The sequence below is a fragment of the Protomyctophum bolini genome, assembly GCF_963924005.1.
Source record: "Protomyctophum bolini genome assembly, chromosome: 8".
Classification (NCBI taxonomy): Eukaryota; Metazoa; Chordata; class Actinopteri; order Myctophiformes; family Myctophidae; genus Protomyctophum; species Protomyctophum bolini.
The window spans coordinates 23,691,548-23,710,996 of record NC_137869.1 but is presented as its reverse complement, the minus strand read 5'-3'; the positions used below and the strand labels follow the sequence as shown (position 1 = coordinate 23,710,996).

The window sequence follows — 19,449 nt, the reverse complement described above, 5'->3', positions numbered from 1 at the left end:
AATCTGCCTTTTTCTTTTTATTGTTCCATAATCATAAACTTGTTCATTCTAGGGCTGAAGGCAGTAAAAGGGCCTTCCGCTGCCTTAAGGTAGCGAGCCAATCGCAGCCTCACAACGATCGCATTCAGCCGGGCCGACCGGTAGCCTTTCCTGGAATGTTTACAAATGAGCAACAAACGCGAACGTGTAACTTCGTTAGGCCTTGGCCAGAAATTAAGACCTCTCTCACTTTGCTGCCGTTTAGTCAAAAACTATTTAAGACCTCTCTCACTTTGCTGCCGTTTAGTCAAAAACTATTTAAGACCTCTCTCACTCGCTGCCGTTCAGTCAAAAAGTATTTAAGACCTCTCTCACTCGCTCAAAAACAATTTCAAGCCAAGGCTAACTGCTCTCCATCCTGTATGGCGCTATTGTGGCATCATGAAGGTAAACAGGCGAGCCCACAACTTGGCAGAAACCTGCTCCAAATCCAACATTGGACACACACACACACACACACACACACACAGAGAGAGAGAGAGACCGCAAGCGATTCTAGTAATGTGCCACCTCCCTGACGTTTATACCGTTTTCTTTTAATCCCACAAACAATACAATTCTGGGAATGCTCCCTGCGTTGCCCTCAAACCTTCTCCGCCACCTCCGACAAGTCTGACCATGCAGGAGAGGCTGGCTTGAGAGACAGAGAGAGGCAAAAGGAGGTTGGAGGGGGAGGGATTTCGTCAGCTTTACCTGTGGTTTAGTTGATAATACGAGACGCAGCTGTTTGTCACCAAAGCCCCAGAGGCACTGTACCAAAAACAGTAGCTTCTTTATGCTCTTTAGGCCCACTTTACGCAAACCTTTCACATTTCAACGGGACAGGCTTCACTTTAAAGAACAATATGTTACGTGGTTGGAGAGTGGTGGGTGGTACAAATACCAAAACGGTTGCCCCCCCCCCCCCCCCAAAAAAACAACAACAGCGGCCCCGGGCGCAAATCCGCCGACCTCGGAGCGGTCTCACTCTACCTGGTATTCCGACCTAAGCGTAACCTCCGTAAACTATGCGCAAACCTAATCTTATTCCTAACAGTGCCAAAACCTAACCCTATTATCCAAGGTAAAACGAATACCAGAACCGCCCCAGCGTGCGGTCGGCGGGAGCGATGGTGGCGAGCATGTTTTTTGGGGGTGAGCTCGACACAACGTGTGTGCCTAGTACGCGCCTAGCATGTACTTAAGTACAATGTTGAGGTATTTGTACTTTTCTTGAATATTTCACATTTCCAATACTTTAACGGTTAATGTATATTTTTCAAATTAAATGTATAGTGGTTATTGGTTAATGATTAACCAATAACCACTATACATTTCATTTGAAAATAGCCGATAATCTTGTAGATCTGCTATTTTCCTAAATACATTTGAAAACTTGGGACATTCTGCATAATTAGTACATGTTACCAATACTTTTGTACTTTTAATCAAGTAAATTTTGAATTCCGGCCATTTAGGAGTATTTCTACATAGCAGTATTGCTAATTTTACTCAAGTATTTACTTGAGTATACTTCTGCCACTGCCATGCTGTCTGTCGGGCATGCTAAACAAATGTTAATCTAATCAAGTGATGAACTGAGGGTTTTACTGTCCGCAGGAACACCATTCAATGGGTCTAATCACAGATTAGCACTAGCATACAGTACAGTGGTCCTCAAACATGGGGGTGGGCAGATGATTAGGTTAATGTGCAACATTGTTTTCTCACTCAACCGTAAACAAACCAACATACAGTAGTGTACACTACAGGGTATCTGCACATTTCTAAAGTGACAATTTAAGGACTGTGTCCATAACGTTACCTCTAAAATAAAAACCAAAACAAATAAGACCCTTATTGCGTCAACGGTAATCAACAACCTACGCTAATCAAAACATTGGCCAAATTGTCCACTATCATCAAAGAAAGAGCAGATAGTGAAAATAGCCAAAAGATCCACAAGTTAACACAGCCTCAAACAGCTATGTTCACAATATTTATCTGTGGATCCGAGTTAAACGAAATGTGACGCCTCAACTCCTCCAATTCCATGTGCTCGTCACAAACGCGTCGTGGCCACGCTGTGAGCTTGTAGATCGGCTGCTACTTTGATTTTTATTTTATTTCTTCATGAAATTACTGAACAAAATGTAGTAAACTAAAAAGAAATAAAAATATCCTATAGAAATTGGTGCGTGACCCACAAATGGGTGCCAGGCAGGGGTTCACAGTACAAACAAAGAGGTAGTGGGGAGCTGCTGTAGTCACGATGCAAGAAACTTTTATTGAACCCACATTTCGGCAAACAGGATGCCTTCTTCAGGGTATGCCAGGCATGGGTCCACACTAACGGTTGCCCCGACTAGTAACTACCCGTGGCAAGTAAATAAAACATTCGGGCAGGTTCAAGGTTGCTCAATGGGTTTACTTTTCGGGCAAGTGGACATGACCTTTGGGCATGGAAAGTCGAACATGACTTGCACTTCTCCAGAGATCTTAGTATCAACCCTTGCCAGTGGTTAATATTAACGGGACCATACAAAGACATCATATTTGAAAACAACGTGAATCAAAGTAAGGGAACACAGTGTGCTTGAATCTGTATTGCCCAGTGTTTAGGTACCAACATACACGGTAAACCTAACTCTGCCCAATAGCATCCGCCCTGGACATACAACAACAACGTTCGTCGCATTTACAGCAGCATCAACTTAACTTGACTTGAAATAACCTTTTCATGCCTAGGCAGGCCTATTGCATCTTCAAGATGAAAAGGTTCGCGTTTGAGTGCTTCTGATTACTTAATACTATCAAAAGGAATTCATTGTCTATCGTTGTCAATCGAAGGTAGTTCCCAGAACGGTGAGACAGCACATATTCTAGGTAAGGCACACAGAAACTCTCAACACGGTGACTAACGCAGTCCTCTATAAACTTCTTGCAGACACTTCAAAGCCACTTGGTATACTGATGTGCCAAGTGCCAATGGGCCGGAGGTGATTGAATGATTGTTGATGAGGGGTGCGTTAAGGGTTGGGAGAGGGTTAAAGTTAGGTTTAGGTATGCTGCCCCGTGGGAGGTTAGGGTGGGAGATAAGAGGTTTCTGCCTCTTGATTCTGCCTGGTGATTTAGTGGCAAATGTGGGAACCGAAGATTGTACAACTGCGCACATTGATCGAGGGATTGAGATGCACCCATCTTTGCCCGTCTGGTATGAAATTCAGCTAGGCTGCGATTTACGGACAGACATTCAGGTATCATAGGAGACAACGGGGGAAGTAAATGTAAATTCCCATCGAAAGGAGGGTGTCATTCACTGCCACTGTTCACCCCCCCCCCCTTTTCGCCTTTGTACATGATCGTATTTGTTGCCGACATGCATTATTGTGTTAGTTTACCGGTAGTTGATTGTTGATGAATTGAATGCATAGGGAAGGGACCTATGCAGCGTTTTGTGCTTGCAGGTCTGCTACTTTTGAGTGATGCTGTAGTATGATATGGAGATAAGCGGATTCTGCCCGAACAGCAACAATATACTGTAAGTCCATATAATCTTACAGTCTTGAATATGTTCTTATGATTGATGACAAGTGCTCCAAGCCTCAGGGTAGAGGCTTATCCATCTCATCAAGCAGAAGCACGGATGCACACGGTGGAGAAAATCCTGCCACTTACTTACTTACTTAGGGACAGGTTGATTTTTTTTAAAGTGTACCCCTGGTGAAAATGTATGTATCCTGGTATAAAATGCCTTGACCCTCCATCTGACTGGGTGAGAGGGGGGGGGGGGGGGATCAATGGTCTTCCACAAGTGATAAAATAAATAAAGATGAACCCTCCCTAGGGGTGTCAATCACCATAGTTGAGACGCTGAATAGACTCTTTCTCTCTCTGATGGAGATTTGACTGCGTTGTTCACACTCAAGTGTGTTGATGATGGCTTGTTAACGACCGTCATTGTCTCAGATTTTTTTTTCCTTCTTCAGAAAACTGTTTTGTAGAACCAGTTTAAGCCTTAAACTGATTCTACCGTTAAACTTTAATGGGTTATGTAATCAAATTAAACAAACATGAAAGCCAAACAAACATGGGACACATTTGACTGTGTTGACCCGGTTGCACATGAACTGTCAAATGCCAGGTAAACAAACCAACAGCAATGTGAATCTATTGCATGCAACTATGAGCCATCTCGGTTATGGCATTAAATGCCACTACTATAATGGTTTGCGGGTGATTTTTATGATTATTATGATACATCGTATAATTGTTTGTGTTTAATCTCTAGCAGCGGTGGTAGGTCCCTCGTTCCACGTATAGTAATTAACATATTACCGTCATGTTTTAAGACGGTTTTCCGGGGTTGTAAAGTTGCTTGTAAATATTGGTAGTTAAGGGTTGCAGGTTTTTTGGGTCTCATTTCTAAAGTGCAGTGTCGACGAATAGTGTCGTCGACTAATACTATGACAAAAAATGTTTGTCGACAGCCTTTTTTCACTGACGTAAAAAACACAAGGCGTAAAATAGTGTAAAATATATCATTACGACGGCATCAAGGCCCGTCAAAATACATTTTAGTCGACTAAATCAACTGTAGATTTAGTTGACAAAAAAACGTATATTTAGTAGACTAAAACTAGACAAACATTAAAACATTCCAGGTGACTAGAATGTGACTAAAACTAAATGAAAACTATTCAAGAGACAATGACTAAAACACTGATAAAGTGTAGTTGCTAATTTGGGCTGGCTTCCATTTTTTTTTATTATTATTCAAACCAGTTGTCCTCAAACATTTTCACATCAACGACCCCCAAATTATGAGCTCTATTTTAGTCCATGCTAAACCCGTTATCCCTAAACTTCTTTGCCTTTTTTTACTATTTTGAAAAAACATAAAAATTGTTCAACTAGCCGATCTATAGCAACACATTGTGAGCTTGTAGATTGGCTAGTTGAACTATTCAAAAATAGCGTTTTATGGATGAATGCGTTTAGCACTGATGGAAAATAGGGCCCTATATGTATTACCGGTAGTCTCCTCATCTGAAAATGTTTCGTGCAACCGAGCCCCGTACAGCATTTGCGTTGTTAGAATGTCCACGCAAGTATTTCACATTTTGCGAGTCCCGCCATGCTCGCTCCATGCATGAACAACAGCCCAGGGAAATGCTGCGTTCACACGGGCAATGCAAAGATACAGTCTACAATTCATTGTCAATGGAAGCCAGCGACGTGAAGATGCAACCACGCATCACACGTTTGTAGCTGCTGCAAATGCTACAAAAAAACATTGAGCTGGTTTCAACTTGAGGCACAAAGCCATAAATACGCGGCATAGCTTTGCATCTGTGTATCTTTTTCATCTGCCCGTGTGAACGCGGCAACAGGGGGGGATTTGGAGGAGGGGATGGGGGAATGCAGTGTTGATTTTGTCGACTAATACTATGACGAAAAATGTTTGTCGACTACCTTTATTCACAGACGAAAACTAAATGGAAACTAAATTAAAGCTAAGCTATGACTAAAAGAGAGACAAAATTATATTGACAATTTCGTCAACAAATAAAAACTAGATGCTAGGAAGGGACTAGTGGATAAGAGATCCAGTATAAGTAAAAGACAAGTCATTTCACACTTGGTTGCATGCTGAAAATAGCCGATCTACAAGCTCACAAGTTGTGAACTTGTAGAATGAGCCATTACGACGTCAACTAAATATCATAAGATTTTAGTCGACAAAATCTACAGTTTTGTCGACTAAAATTTGACTAACACTAAAACTAGACTAACACTAGCACACATTCCATCAAGGTGACTAAAATGTTACTAAAACTAAATGAAAACTATTAAAAAGACTGACTAAATTAAAATTAAAACTTGCTGTCAAAATCAACACTGGGGGGTTGAAGCGTTGATGGGTTGGGGCTCAGCTAGCCAGGCCAGGCCAAACGCACACCGAGATACAGTATGTTATTATTATTATTATAATACACTACACACACCCAGGCTCATACCTATCGTTGGTGGGCTTTGTAACCTCCCGTAACCTGCTAGGTGGGAAGGCTTGGTAGAAAGCCGTGGATGGGTTCCTGCATTTCACCATGTGGGGAGGAGGAGGGAACAGGAGAAACAGAGGACAAACATGAGTGAAGATGTGCCTGAAAAGAGAGTGAAAGGAAAAATGTGACCTACAGAGAGAGAAGATGAAGATGTGACTCTTATTGATAGGAGGCTAGTGGTGATGATAGGCCAACCTCATATAGTGTAGTTGTTGTAACAATTAGTCTAGGATTCCAAGGCCCCCCTAAGCTCGAAAACCTTGGTGTCACCTTTGATGCAAACTTCAAATTTGACAAGCAGGGTCTTGGGTAACTTGGAGCTTGCTACCAGAGAACTTTCACCAACGTTTTTTTTTGTGTGATGAAAATGCTGACAATTTAGACAAGCCCTTCAGAGTTTCGGCTTGTAATGTCAGGACAGAGAACACACCTTTGATGCCAACTTCAAATTTAACAAGCAGGGTCTTGGGTTGGAGTTTTCTGTCAGAGATCTTTTGCCAACGTTTTTTTGCGTGATGAACATGCTGACGGCTTGTGAACAGTGTGCATTTCCTTCTACAGCGACAGTTTGGGATGTGCGTGAAGAAAAATGTAAGTATACACACAGTATGTTGTCATTGTTTCGTGTAGCCTCACTGGTCCATCCATATTTGAACGGTATCAGGAATGGTTTTTCAAACCAGTGTAGGTTTGTTAGGGCTGGTCTTCTCTAGTGTCATCCAAGCCTGTTCGGTATTTTAGAATTTGCCAGACGCATCAGCTTAGGCGAGACTATTGGAAGTGTGCCGCTGTTGACAAGTCAGACAGGGAAATGAAACTTTGCATTCATTGTCTTCCAAAAGATGGAATAGTAGACACTGTATAGACTGAGCACCGAAGTCTGACGTCACTTTCAGTAGAGGGCGCCAATACACAGGTTCATGTATTTTTTTTATTTGTAGTGAAATCTACATAGGGCGATTTTAGGTCGCTTCATATAAGAACTGTGTTTGAAAAATAAACCGACCACCCCGGCCTTTCTGTCAGGGGAGTGAGTGGGAGAGTGCACTCAGTGAGTGCGTCGTTAATGATGTCCATTCATATTTGAATAAAAATAAACGTAATTAACATTCAGTTTCTGTTGTGCGAAGGGCAGATGCAGCCACCCGCCTACCCGGAAATGTAGTCTCTGGGTTGTTTGACTCATTTCTAACGCTTATTTTGTTACTCTTTGGGCATATTTGTACATTTCCACCTTCAGTCGATGCTTCATATCCATATGAGTGAAACGGCCGGGGTGATCGGTTTATTTTTCAAACACAGTTCTTATATGAGGCGATCTAAAATCCCCCCCAACTTTTTATTTGGATTACAATCCAAATAAAAAGTACACAAACCTAGGGACTGACGCCCTCTACTGACAGTGACGTCAGGACTCCGGTGCTCTATAGACAATGGCTGGAATACATGCCAACAAAGTGTTGATACGACTGCTGCACTGTTGCACTGAAGTACGTTTTGGGGGTGGATTTTCAACCTCGTCAGTTTGTGCAAATTAAATTGAGTCTACCCACAGAGTGCCACACTGCGAGACAAAACTACAACCTACATCAGGAGCCGTTACACATTTTGCATTACATTTTTCAGGTATCATACATACTGTGCATGGTGTGGTCAATTTTAGCGGTCAGTGTTGACCACGGTAAAATAAAAAAAATTCGGGTACTGCTTAGTCTCAAATATTTTCAAAAACATTTTTGAGAGCAATTTTAATACAGTAGCTGTAAATTACATTGTGTGTGTGTTTACATGGCTGTCATGTTGGAAACAGCAGTAAATCAGCGGAGCCATCGGTCTGAGCGGAGCGGTCATTATCCAGAAATAACAGACCGATGAATTATGCGATTGACCAATCAGAATCAAGCATTCAACCAAGCCATGTAATAAGCAAAAATAATTGTGATAATCTCAAATAACTACGATTAGATGAAATGTGTAATGATTGTGGACAGACCTAACTGTCAGCACTATCCCTGCTGGAGCCTGTGGGTTGAGTAATACCATTACTGGTCCACAACAACCTCAGCCTCTGTATGACCACGGCTGGGTCACACATTATGACATTTTACTCCACCATTAATTGTCCCTCAAATAATTGTTGCGATTAGCGATTTAATTGTGTTTGTGTTGTTGAACATTGTGAAATCGTGTTTGTTGCTGCAGTTGAACATTATTGGAACATTATGAATAGACGTTTACATTTTACAGTTTGGCTTTTAGACTTTGTGAACTAACGCACTGAAGAACTAAAGCATATATGACAAATATCATAATAGCCGATTTACAAGCTTACATTGACGCGTTTAGAGCTTGTAGATCTGCTATTTCCACTATAAAAATTCTATATATGCAGATTTTTCTACATCCTGACGATTACACAAAAAAACAACGTGATTATCCCAAATGATTGTAATTATATGCCCGGTTATACAATAATCGGGCATACCTCTGTCCAACATGAAATTAAGTTGAATGAAATGAGCATTCTTCCACACCACACACAGGGGCCGCCCGAGTACTGAACCCATCGAAGGAAACAGAAGGCACATGCAGGCATAAATCCTGACCAAACCTTTTGGTGTTACAACAAGGTCACCAAGCTGAACCAGAGCAATAGGATTGTGTCGTGTTTGTCCACAAGCCACAGTGCCAAGGTAAGAGTTTATGAGTTTACCACCGGTCACTTTCACTACTCTACACGCCCAACTGTTCCATATAGCATTAAGAATTAGAAATGCAAAGCCATACGTTAGTGAGTTTGACACGTCAAAGTGAAGTGAGAGCACAAACGTTCGCAGATGAAAATGAGAACGCTTTCTGCCAAAAAATAAATAAATAATAGAACAAAATGGAGAATCCTACTGAACACTAGTTTAAGGACATTTGGGCATTTTCACTTGATTATTTTTTTAGATGTTTTATTCAGTCTTTATTAATTTCGTTTTATAGAGCTTCAAGAAGAAATTAAGTCTGCACACTGGTAATGCTGCAAAAGCGCAGATTTATTTTTTATTGCCGTCAGTGTTTCGATCACTCTGCGATCAAAACGGAGCTTTCGCAGCATTACCGTGCTGCAGTCTGTCGACTTTCTTACTTCTTGTGATAATACCGTCTTATTTTTGCACCGGGGCCACGGAAGTGCGTGCGCCATGCGCTATCATCTTTTTTTTTAATGTAAAGTACTTACATACCTTGTTTTGATAAGTGATCTACAAATAGTTTATTATTACCGTATTATTATAAGAACTTGAAGAGCAAGGTCGTCATCCTTCTTGCTACTGCATTTTGACAACTTGTCAGGGGCTGATTTATTATACATACGGCAGTAACTAAATGTGCGACAGATTTATTCTCTCAGACACAACCACCAATTAACAGCACGGATTCTTACAAAAGGTTTGTGAGGTGCGTAAACAAATCTCTATACATCTATCTCTGGAATGCTTGTAAACGAGAGTATCAATCTCGAGTTCTGTAAATAGCTCACGGATCACTGATTTATAGTGTGTATTAACTGTGAATAGTTTGTTGGTTCGATGAAAGCTCATAATGATAATAAAGTCATATTACTAAATCGTGAAATTAACGACCTATAGAAAATTAGACGGATTCTAATAACGGACTGTCAATTTTGTCATTTCAGATGACTAAAATATGATTAAAACTAAATGAAATCTTATTCAATATACCACATATAAAGTTCTAATGAAGCCAGAGTTGTGGGTTCTATACCAAAGCCTGACAAGCTTTTCTGCGCGTCAGTCTCTCTCTCTCCCCCCCCCTCCTGTCACTCTCGACTGTACTATCCTAAATAAAATATCTAAAAAAAGAAAAGAAAAAATAATCTAACAGCATGTTCTCAATCCTTACGCTACTGTCTTAGCTGTCGTCCGCAGTTTGCGAACAAAGCCACATAAATCACAATGCTTCAGCAGCAAAGACTTTGGTCGCAAAGTTGGAGGTCACAATGCAGGCATAACATGCCGAAACAAATCTGCTTTTTATTATTATCTTTTTATTATGTATGCATGTATTTTTTTGTATATGTGTATATAGATATATTTATTTATTTTGTATTTCCTCCAGACTGTTTTTCCGACTATCCTTGGGATTGTGGGTGGGGGGAGGGTGGGATAGCTGATTGAGTTATATATTTTTATGTCCGTTTAATACTTTAATTCTGTTACAAAAAACCTCAATAAAAAGATTTTGAAAAGAAAAGAAAATGACGGAACGAGATTGCCGACGGTCAAATGTAAGGTACAGTTTGCTTGTTTTGTGTTTTTATGTGGGGACTGTGGATGAGAATTAGCTTTTTTGCTAAATCCGGTGTATTTACATTGCATTTATGTAATGTCCATTAATATGCATTGTGCCGTCTAAATAAACAAATAAAGTACATTTCTGTGCGTTCACACCTGACACCGAAATCAAATGTGCAGACGCGTTCACTCGTCGCCTGCATTATCTTGTATATCTGAACGGGGCTTGTGAGCCTCGTCGTTTCACATATAGCTTTTTGCTTATACTTCACCCAGCCATGTCAGGTAACCACCTTTGGCGTTCTTTTTTGGTGACGTAATCACACACACATCATGACTGGTCTCCTATGGAGGGGGGGGTCATAGCCGACATACTGTATGTAGATACTGTACACATGTATACAGACAGACAAAGCCTGCCTCATTCCATGCTTGATAAACGTGGCCTATTTTAGTGGAGGGAGCTTGCATGTATCCTGCCTGCAGTGGTGGAAAGTTACTAGATACATTTACTTATTGTACTGTACTCAAGTATGAGTATTTCCAATATTATTACTAGTTGCTAGTTACTTTGTAGATTTGGATTATTACTACCAGTACGACGCCCTGAGGTCGTGTGCACGCATCCGCCTGGGTGACTGCAGACTGCTGGGCGAGTGAATTCAGTACTGGCCATATATGGAGCATATCTTGAGTGTGCAGGGTTTGATGAGGTCAGATCAACATATGGAATGAATTCAGTACTGGCCATATATGGAGCATATCTTGCAAACCCTGTACACTACAGGGTTTGATGAGGTCAGATCAACATAATGTAATGTCAGAACAGACAGGACGGGCGGGGAGGGATCAACATATGGAATGTCAGAGAACAGGTCAGCTCCATATATGGAGATCTAAGGGTTTGAGATTTGAGGTCAGATGTAGAGTTGCTGGGTGGGTGACTAACGGACGGATGGACGGGAGATGAAGGTTTTCATAGTAAATGCGACCTACAGTCGCAACAAAACATACATTATCCTCACAATGCGTCACGATGTGACACAATGCGTCACGATGTGACGCATTGTGAGCTTGTACATCCGCTATTTTCAAAAGATTATACAATTGAAAACTTTAAATGGGACATTCTGCACAATGAGTACCCTTACTTTTGGTACTTTTTAAGTACATTTTGAAGACGATACTTTTACTCAAGTGTTGAATTCCAGACATTTACTTGTAACGGAATATTTTTAACGTTGGGAGTATTGATACTTTTGGGGAGTACAGTACTTTGTTCCACCATGCACGCAGCGCCTGCCTGGGGGTGAATGACTGGTGCTTGTAGTCAAATCAGCTCCTTAGTGTGTGCAAAGGTAAGGCTTGGAATGCTGCTAAGCTGGGTCAATGCTGCCTCTACGAAAAGGCCTTCACTTCTTCCCTCAGTAACCTACAGCTGTATGACGTACTGGTAAAAGGAGAGCGGTGCTCATCCCTCTGGGCATAGGGATGGGAATTATCCATTAATGCATTCATAGTTAATTGATACGTTTCAATAAGCTTATAGAGTGATTAACCGGTTAGTTGATAAACAGCGTTTATTTTTTATTATTTGTTTTGAGAATCTTAATTTCCCTCCATGTCCAACATAAAAATCCACACTTTGCTGATATACAGAAAGAATACAAAAGGCATATTATATTCCTTAATCAAATAATTTGGCCATTTGCGATACAGGGCCAGGCAATGGCATGTTTGTTTCGATTAATTTGATTAGTTATTAACTGTTAAATTTAACAGATTCATTTCTTAACTGTGATTAATCGATTAACGATGAACTATTAACATCCCTACTTTTTAATTAAACTAGGACAAGGCATTAAACTAGGACAAGGTACCGGTAGATAGTGTGTGTGTGTGTGTGTGTGTGTGTGTGTGTGTGTGTGTGTGTGTGTGTGTGTGTGTGTGACTTTGCGTGCGACTGTGTGCGTGCAGGTTAAGTGATTTGATGGAGGGGAAAGGAACTGGTTGGAATAACGTGTTCCTTCCACGCGCTACGTCCAACCAGGGAAACTCCCCCGTCAGGTGTAAAGGAGCAACTTGGACACTCAAGCATGAAGGAAGCATGAGTTAAGTCCGTTGCTCTCCCCAGGTTGGCGGAGGGTATGTAGAGCCCAGGATCACAGTAGATGATTGACTCAGGGGTGAAAAATGGGTTACAAAATCGTGGGATAAAAAATATAATAATAGAAAAAAAAAGGTTAAGTGATTTGCACTTGACCTACAGGCGATTGATTGTCTTTCTCAGTCCCACCTGAAGCATGCATCATGCGTCATGCGTGGGTTTGATCTTTTCCTCAATGTTTTTTCAGCCCAAGGACCCCTTTTAGCCGAGAGAGAGATGAAGCATGGGGCAGCCAAGTCTATGGACTTTGTAATGTATGTTTAGAGCACTTTAAACAAGCATTACAAGGTGCCCCTCACTTCACACAAGTGTGATTTTTCAAAACTCTGCACTAAACCTCTTTGCCAAAGATAGACGATCTACAAGCTCACAACACCTCGCGCTGTTAACTTGTAGATCTGCTATTTTTGCCAGGGTTCAAGTGGTTAATGTAAAAAAAAGAAATCCGATTTGGTGCCTGCCCGTGTATTATCTCTGAGGAACCCCTAGGGGTCCAGAAGGGACCCACTGTTGAAGACCCTTGCATTAGCTGGTGAGAAATGCCTTGTAGCACCAAAGCTCAGGCAACTGCTCGTTGATTTAATGTGATCTGAAGGAGAAGTGCTGTCTGCTAAGGCTAATGATCACTTGTTTTACAGGATCCATAACATAGTCATGAAATATCATAACCAGTTTTCTCCTACTTTGTATAACAACTGCATAACTGCTGAACAAACAAATGCTGTGCCCCCTCCAACTGTATATCATACCGGTACTTTCCCCATTTTCAACTGTTTTCATTATATTTAAACGCACTTTTATAGAATAGCCTTCAGTGCCAACTCCTATTAATACTTTGTATTTATTTTGTTGATTCTCGCTGTTATTTGGGCAAGGGGCTATGGCCGAATTTAGGCCAAGGGGTGTTTTTCGTGCAAAACTAATGCTTGGAATGGATTCAGAATCATGAAAACCCCCTAGTTTGACATGTCACATGGTACTTAAAGCATGATGAAATTTTGAAAATGTTGCCTTATATTGGTTGTCTTTGGTGTGGTATACAAAAATGGCCATAACCTTTTTTCGCGATGTTTCCGGGCAGAGCAGACCTCTCATTCTGTGTACCTTAATGACCAAGTGAATAGATGAAACACAAATTAAATAAAAAAGTCATGACATCACAGGTTAATCTCTATTCCTTGAGCTTTTGGGCCTGTGGCTCCCCGGCTAATAGGACTTTTCTGTTTGGATGTATGGGCTGTCAAGGCCAGATAGTTTGTTTGTTTTTTTTTGCTACGATGATGTCGCGTGCCCCTATTGACAGTGACGAAGGCTGGACACCAGAACGTTTGTCCTTTCTCGTAAAAGACATGGGAGGAATAAAAGAAAACTAACTCACTCTCGCAGCTCTGAACGCAACCCTGAGTCACTTGATCAAATGTCTGCTAAAATGAATGTCAGAAATCTATGTATTGAATAAAAACTGCGTGGGGTGGTGGCACACAAAAGGCAGAGTAGACGTTAAAATGACTCCAGAAGTATTTTAAAGGCTTTATAGGGGTTTAAGTCAAATACCGCCATGATCATTGAAGGCTTGACAACAAGCTCAAGGCTGTTGTAACTTCCCATGCCTGCCAACTCTCTCCTGTCTCTATTCATTGTGCAAGATATATTTGAAAACGTCTTATAATAATAATACTAATACTAGTGGTGCATTCAATTAATCGATATGGCAATATATCGATAGAAAAGTCTGACAATAGGTGAATCGATCGAGAGGCTGTATCTGTATCGATGCGGCAATAAACGGCATGAATTATCTGGGTGACGCAGTGTTGACAAACGTACCTCTGTTTAACGTCATCAAAGCCCCCCCTTGCAAGTTGCAATGCACTCCCTTCCCAGACCCCCAGTTAGGATGTTTAGACTTTCATTTAAAGATCTCCGTGAGCCTGAAAGTGCTTTATTGTATTTGTGCAACATGGTTATTATTTTTGAATAAACGTATAATCGATATACAGTATCAATATTATATATCGTATCGTGGCCTCTGTATCGTGAGCAAGCAATATGCACCACTAACTAATATTAATATTAAGCGCAAGAAAGGGTAAGAAAGGAGGGCAAGAAAACTAGGTCTTATGCTGGGTCATTAGCCTGGAGCCAGAGTCTCGTCACCGTCCTGTCAGAAGTGCCACTTTCTATGTCACATGATCCGACGCTTGACAAGCAGGGCATTTAGAAACCTGAACATCTGTCAATAAAGCAAGGAGCTGTCACACTGCCACTCTGTCACAGCCTCGCAGCCCTCCGTCACACACACACACAAAGCCATTAACCCATTAACACTCAACACAAATTACTTCTGAATCCCAAACGTTTTCTGAAAAAAACTTATGTTGCTACAGTATATAGTTTATTATTGGTTCTCATGTCAAGGAACAACCCCCAAAATTATCAATGATGTCGTTCCAGGGACCCCCAGAGCGAGGATTTGAGTTAAAAATGTTCGCCCTGGCAGCACACAGAACAAGTGGCAGTAAAGCACGCAAGTAGCTCAGGCTCATATTAATATCATCATGACCTGATTTACGATGAGCGTCTCTGCCTCAGCACGGAAACAGTCATTCTAATCCAAACTAAAAGGATGACTGACAGTCAGTCATCATAAACAATGTAATAGCGATTGTTCAGCGACGAGCCAACACCCTGTTCTGCTGTTGAGCAATAGAAACTTATCAAAACAACAGAGCGTGGCTCATGAAAAGCAAAGTGGGTGCCTGCCTGGGTCAACAGAAATCACGTCAGAACTCACAAGGACGTGCAATAACAAATATTCCAAGTAGGGTTGTCACCATTATTACGTGATCGTCCAATCGCAATGATTTGTCATTGTAGCTGTCAGGCAGAAACCTTGTATCACCGTACTTCCACCTTTGTGCTATGTCCGTAAATTTCCATAAACTTTTTCATGTCAAGGACCCCCAAAATGACACTAATTAGCCTGCAGACCCCCATTGGAAGAGATATGCCATGAAGGGACCCCCATAAGAGAAGATCTTTACGGCTCTAGCAGTGATTCTCAACCTGTTTAATTTCCAGGACCCTCAGTTTGACATGCATTAGTCTACGGACCTCCATTTAATGGCATTTCTATCTCTGAGACCCCAATTTATATACCGGTAGTAAAATCTATGTTAATTTAACTCTGAGAGTGTGCACTGTGCAAATGGAACCAAATGGACCAGTTGGGGTCCATTTGGTTCCTAACTATCATTTAGCTGGGGACCCCCTGGAGCTCCCTGAAGGACCCCTGGGGGTCCCCGGACCCCACTTTGGGAACCACTGCTGTAGAGGTTCATCATGAAACAGTGTGTGTCGCACAACAGTAGTACATATTTTAGTGTCCAAATAAGGGATGATTCTGTAAGTATTCCAAGGGGCAAAGTTGTCAACCCTGCTTCCGCACGACAGCAGCACCATGTAACCCTTTAGGTCACTTCAGGCCAGCCGCTAAGATATACATTTCCTTTTTCCCCGAATCCCCCCCCCCCCCTAAAAGATGTCCATTAACAGCTCGAAAAAGGGCCTCAACATGACGACCCTTAAGCTCCGGGCAGGAAGACATGCCGGATCCTGTTAACTTGTAGAGAAAGGGCCATACGTGAACCTCTTTGCTCTTCCTGAAGTCGTTTTTCCTGCATGGCTGGCTCATCGCCGTGCGCTGTATTCAAACACAGGATAAGGATGAATGTATCCATAAACGGATATGACAATATGTCATTCATACCCAACACAGACTCATTGTTGTAGAGAGCTAGGTTACTTTATGGCAGACTGGAGGCAGGGTGGTTGAGGATGGGAAAGGAGCAGCAGACTAAAATGCTGCTCAGTCATTGGTCGCAGCTGGTGAAGTTTGCCAACATCCCATTGTGTGAGTGCTTTGGTAGGCGACCAGACCACCAACCAACATTTAGGGGGACCCGTTGCTATTGTAAAAAGCTACTCAGGCGGTAAGAGAATAAAATCGGGGGGTTGAATTTGGGGATTTAGCAAATTATTGCATTCTGAGAAGCAGAGAGTCAGAGAGTCAGAGACAGGATCTTGTGGGTTCAGAATAGAGCGCAGCAGTGATGATGGGGATTTGGGAATTTCTAATATAACTTTGATGATGTACAGCTTGGTATTTGTGTTTTTGAGGGGCGCAAGCCCCTCCTATGTCCAGCTTTGAGGGTTTGTGTAAAAAAAAAAGAAAACACATTGTTTACACTCTAGTGTGTGCACTCAATCACAAACATTGATGACAAAAGTGAGGACACAAATTGTGATTGGCCAGAATGAGATGATGTATGATGATAAGAGCACCCCTCACTTCACACAGGTGTGATTTTTCTATATTGCAGACGAGTGATTTGGAAAGGACACTTCTTTTATGGTTTTATGGTAATAATCAAACTGATTGCTGTGATTGGTCAGGGAGCAGCAGGGAGTAGCCCAACCTTGAGTTCCAAGGTTTAGATTTAGCCATCAGTGTGCTTCATTCTTACCCACTTTAGAAAAGTTTGCAGTCTAGAGAGCACAAACTACACCACAAATATGCAACCACATTATTCTGGACCTTAGAACAACACTGATAGAGATAGTCCTGGAGCCAAGGAGAGGCGATAGAATGCAACTAGCATTAGTCATTCCGTTGGTCGGCCCAGAAATGTTTCACGCGTAAAACCCCCAGAGGGCAAGAGCATCCGATCTGATCTGGGGGATAGGTCAGGAAGTTGGGTGGCAAAAACTGGAGCCAGCATGCCAATCAGCATGAGACCAAAAGCCTGCAGCCAATGCCATAAGTGACTCATCCAACATCCCAGCTGTGCAATTCAATTACCTCTGACACCCCCTACAGTCCTCTACTCAGGGAGACATGGTTGGAGCATGCAGGAGGGTTTGCAGTGGAATGCCGTGGGTAGGGTAGGCATCTCGCCAAACATCTAGACCTCTAGAGACGAGATTCGAGGAAATCAGAGGAGGAGGAGGAGGAGGCGGAGGGCATGTGGGTGATGACTCACATGCAACAGAGCACTGTGAATGAATGAAATAAAAAGCTACAGTACTTCAGTTGAAAACTGCACAGCAATGCTGCACTGGCCTGTCAGAATAAGCAAACATAGAAACGGGTGTGAATTGGACATCTTATGTGTTATGTTAGTACTAAACAATTGTTACTGTCTGGCACCGTGTGAGTCGGTTCAAACTTGGGAAAGCATCCGTGGACATATTTTAGAGTTTTGTGTTGGCTATTCAAAAATAGCACCTGCTATTTTTTTGAGAGAGCGTACTGATTCAGAAGGCGTTTGTAGTATCGGCCCCAGATATTAATGTTTTTTTTTAAATAATTATAATGATAGATATGTTTTTTGAAGAGTCTGGAGTGGTCCATTCGAGCTGGGCAGCAACAGAGAGCCACTATCTGCTCCATTTCACTAATCGGGGTTCAAGTTCACTCACTTGGGTGGCAGTGGGTTAAAATAAAGGAGCGCAACGCTGACCCGTGTGAACTCTGCCTCTCGGCTGCCCGATCTGTCCTGTCCTGTCCTCCTCCTCAGGTCTACAGTACCACCAGACAGAACTGCTCTTTCTCTCTCTCCACCAGCCTAACTGTGCTGTCACTCTCCGGTGACTTTCCCTGGGGTGTAATGTTCAGGCCGGGCCTGGCGAGATGGAAGGAGTCCTGAATTGTTGTTGCTGTCGTCAGGGCAGAAAGCTCCTACTGTATCTCCAAAAAAAAAATCCTATCAAGGTCCATTACCTATTCAGCATTTTATTTTGTTATTAAGAGATTGTAAAATAATTCTCCTGAGAGCGTAAAATGAAACCATTTACACTCATTTTAACATAATTGAAGCTGGGGACCACCTGGAACCGCCTCAGTTACCACTGGTGGTCCTGTGACGACTGGTTGAGAACTACTGCCCTAATTGACCATACTACAGAGCGACACAGAAGCATCAGAAGTAGCAGTTTCTACCCGACAGAAATTATATGTTGAGAAGTTAGACGGGAGTGCAGGGAAAACAGTGTCTGGCGAACACGACGCATCATTATTGCAGCACTATTGTCTTAATCTTGTTTAAAGCCACTTAAAATAATGTTATCACAGTTAAAAAATGTCAAGTGTGGTTAAACGCACAAAACAAATAGCGTTTACTTCATAACCTAAACTTGCATTCCTATATTTGCTTATACTATATAAACCTGCCATAGCGTGAAGCTACAGGGGGTGTAATAGCAGCAAATATGCGGATTGAGGATACCAGCCTATACAGTTATGATATTCTCACGGATACGAATGAACCGAGACAGACAGCAGAGAGGGTTCACACATAGTTGGGCGGTTTCGTCGGAGGTGTCTGGCAAGAGTTTGTTTTAGCATTCCCGTTGGTGGACAAATTATTAACAGACAGCGTAACGTATACATACAGACTTGTTTAGAGCCTGGCCGGTGCCAGATGTTTGGGTCCGGTGCCGATCCGGTGTCTAGATCTAGACCACCGATAATCTCCGGTCTTTGGTCGTCCGGCTCGGTGGAGATAATAATGGCCAATACCAGTTTTTCGTGAACAAATAAAAACTAGACTAAAATGTTAGGAAGGGACTAGTAGACAAGAGATCCAGTATAAGTAAAAAGACAAGTCACTATTTCACCCTTGGTTGCATGCTGCATTGCAAATAGCAGATCTACAAGCTCACACTAGATTGGCTATTTTCAGCGTGTGTAAAATCAGCCATTACTACGGCCTTGAGGCGACTTGATGATTTAGTCGACTAAAACTAGACTAACACCAAAACATTCCGGGTGCCTAAAATGTGAGTGACTTAAAACTAAATGAAAACTATTCAAAAACTAAAATCTAAATTAGCTGTC

General features: G+C 41.9%; 1 protein-coding gene across 2 annotated transcripts in view; it reads right to left on the bottom strand.

Annotated features, from left to right (window-relative positions):
* The window catches only part of LOC308320376 (TSC22 domain family protein 2-like), a 73,132-nt gene that overhangs the window by 19,252 nt on the left and 34,431 nt on the right, over positions 1 to 19,449 (bottom strand). The window contains exon 2 of one of the 2 annotated variants that reach the window (XM_080770722.1): positions 6,039 to 6,113. The exons of the other annotated variant lie outside the window; for it this stretch is intronic. Within the exon in view, the coding sequence (XP_080626848.1) occupies positions 6,039 to 6,113 (75 nt within the window). The remainder of the gene's footprint in view (positions 1 to 6,038; positions 6,114 to 19,449) is intronic. 2 annotated transcript variants of the gene reach the window in all.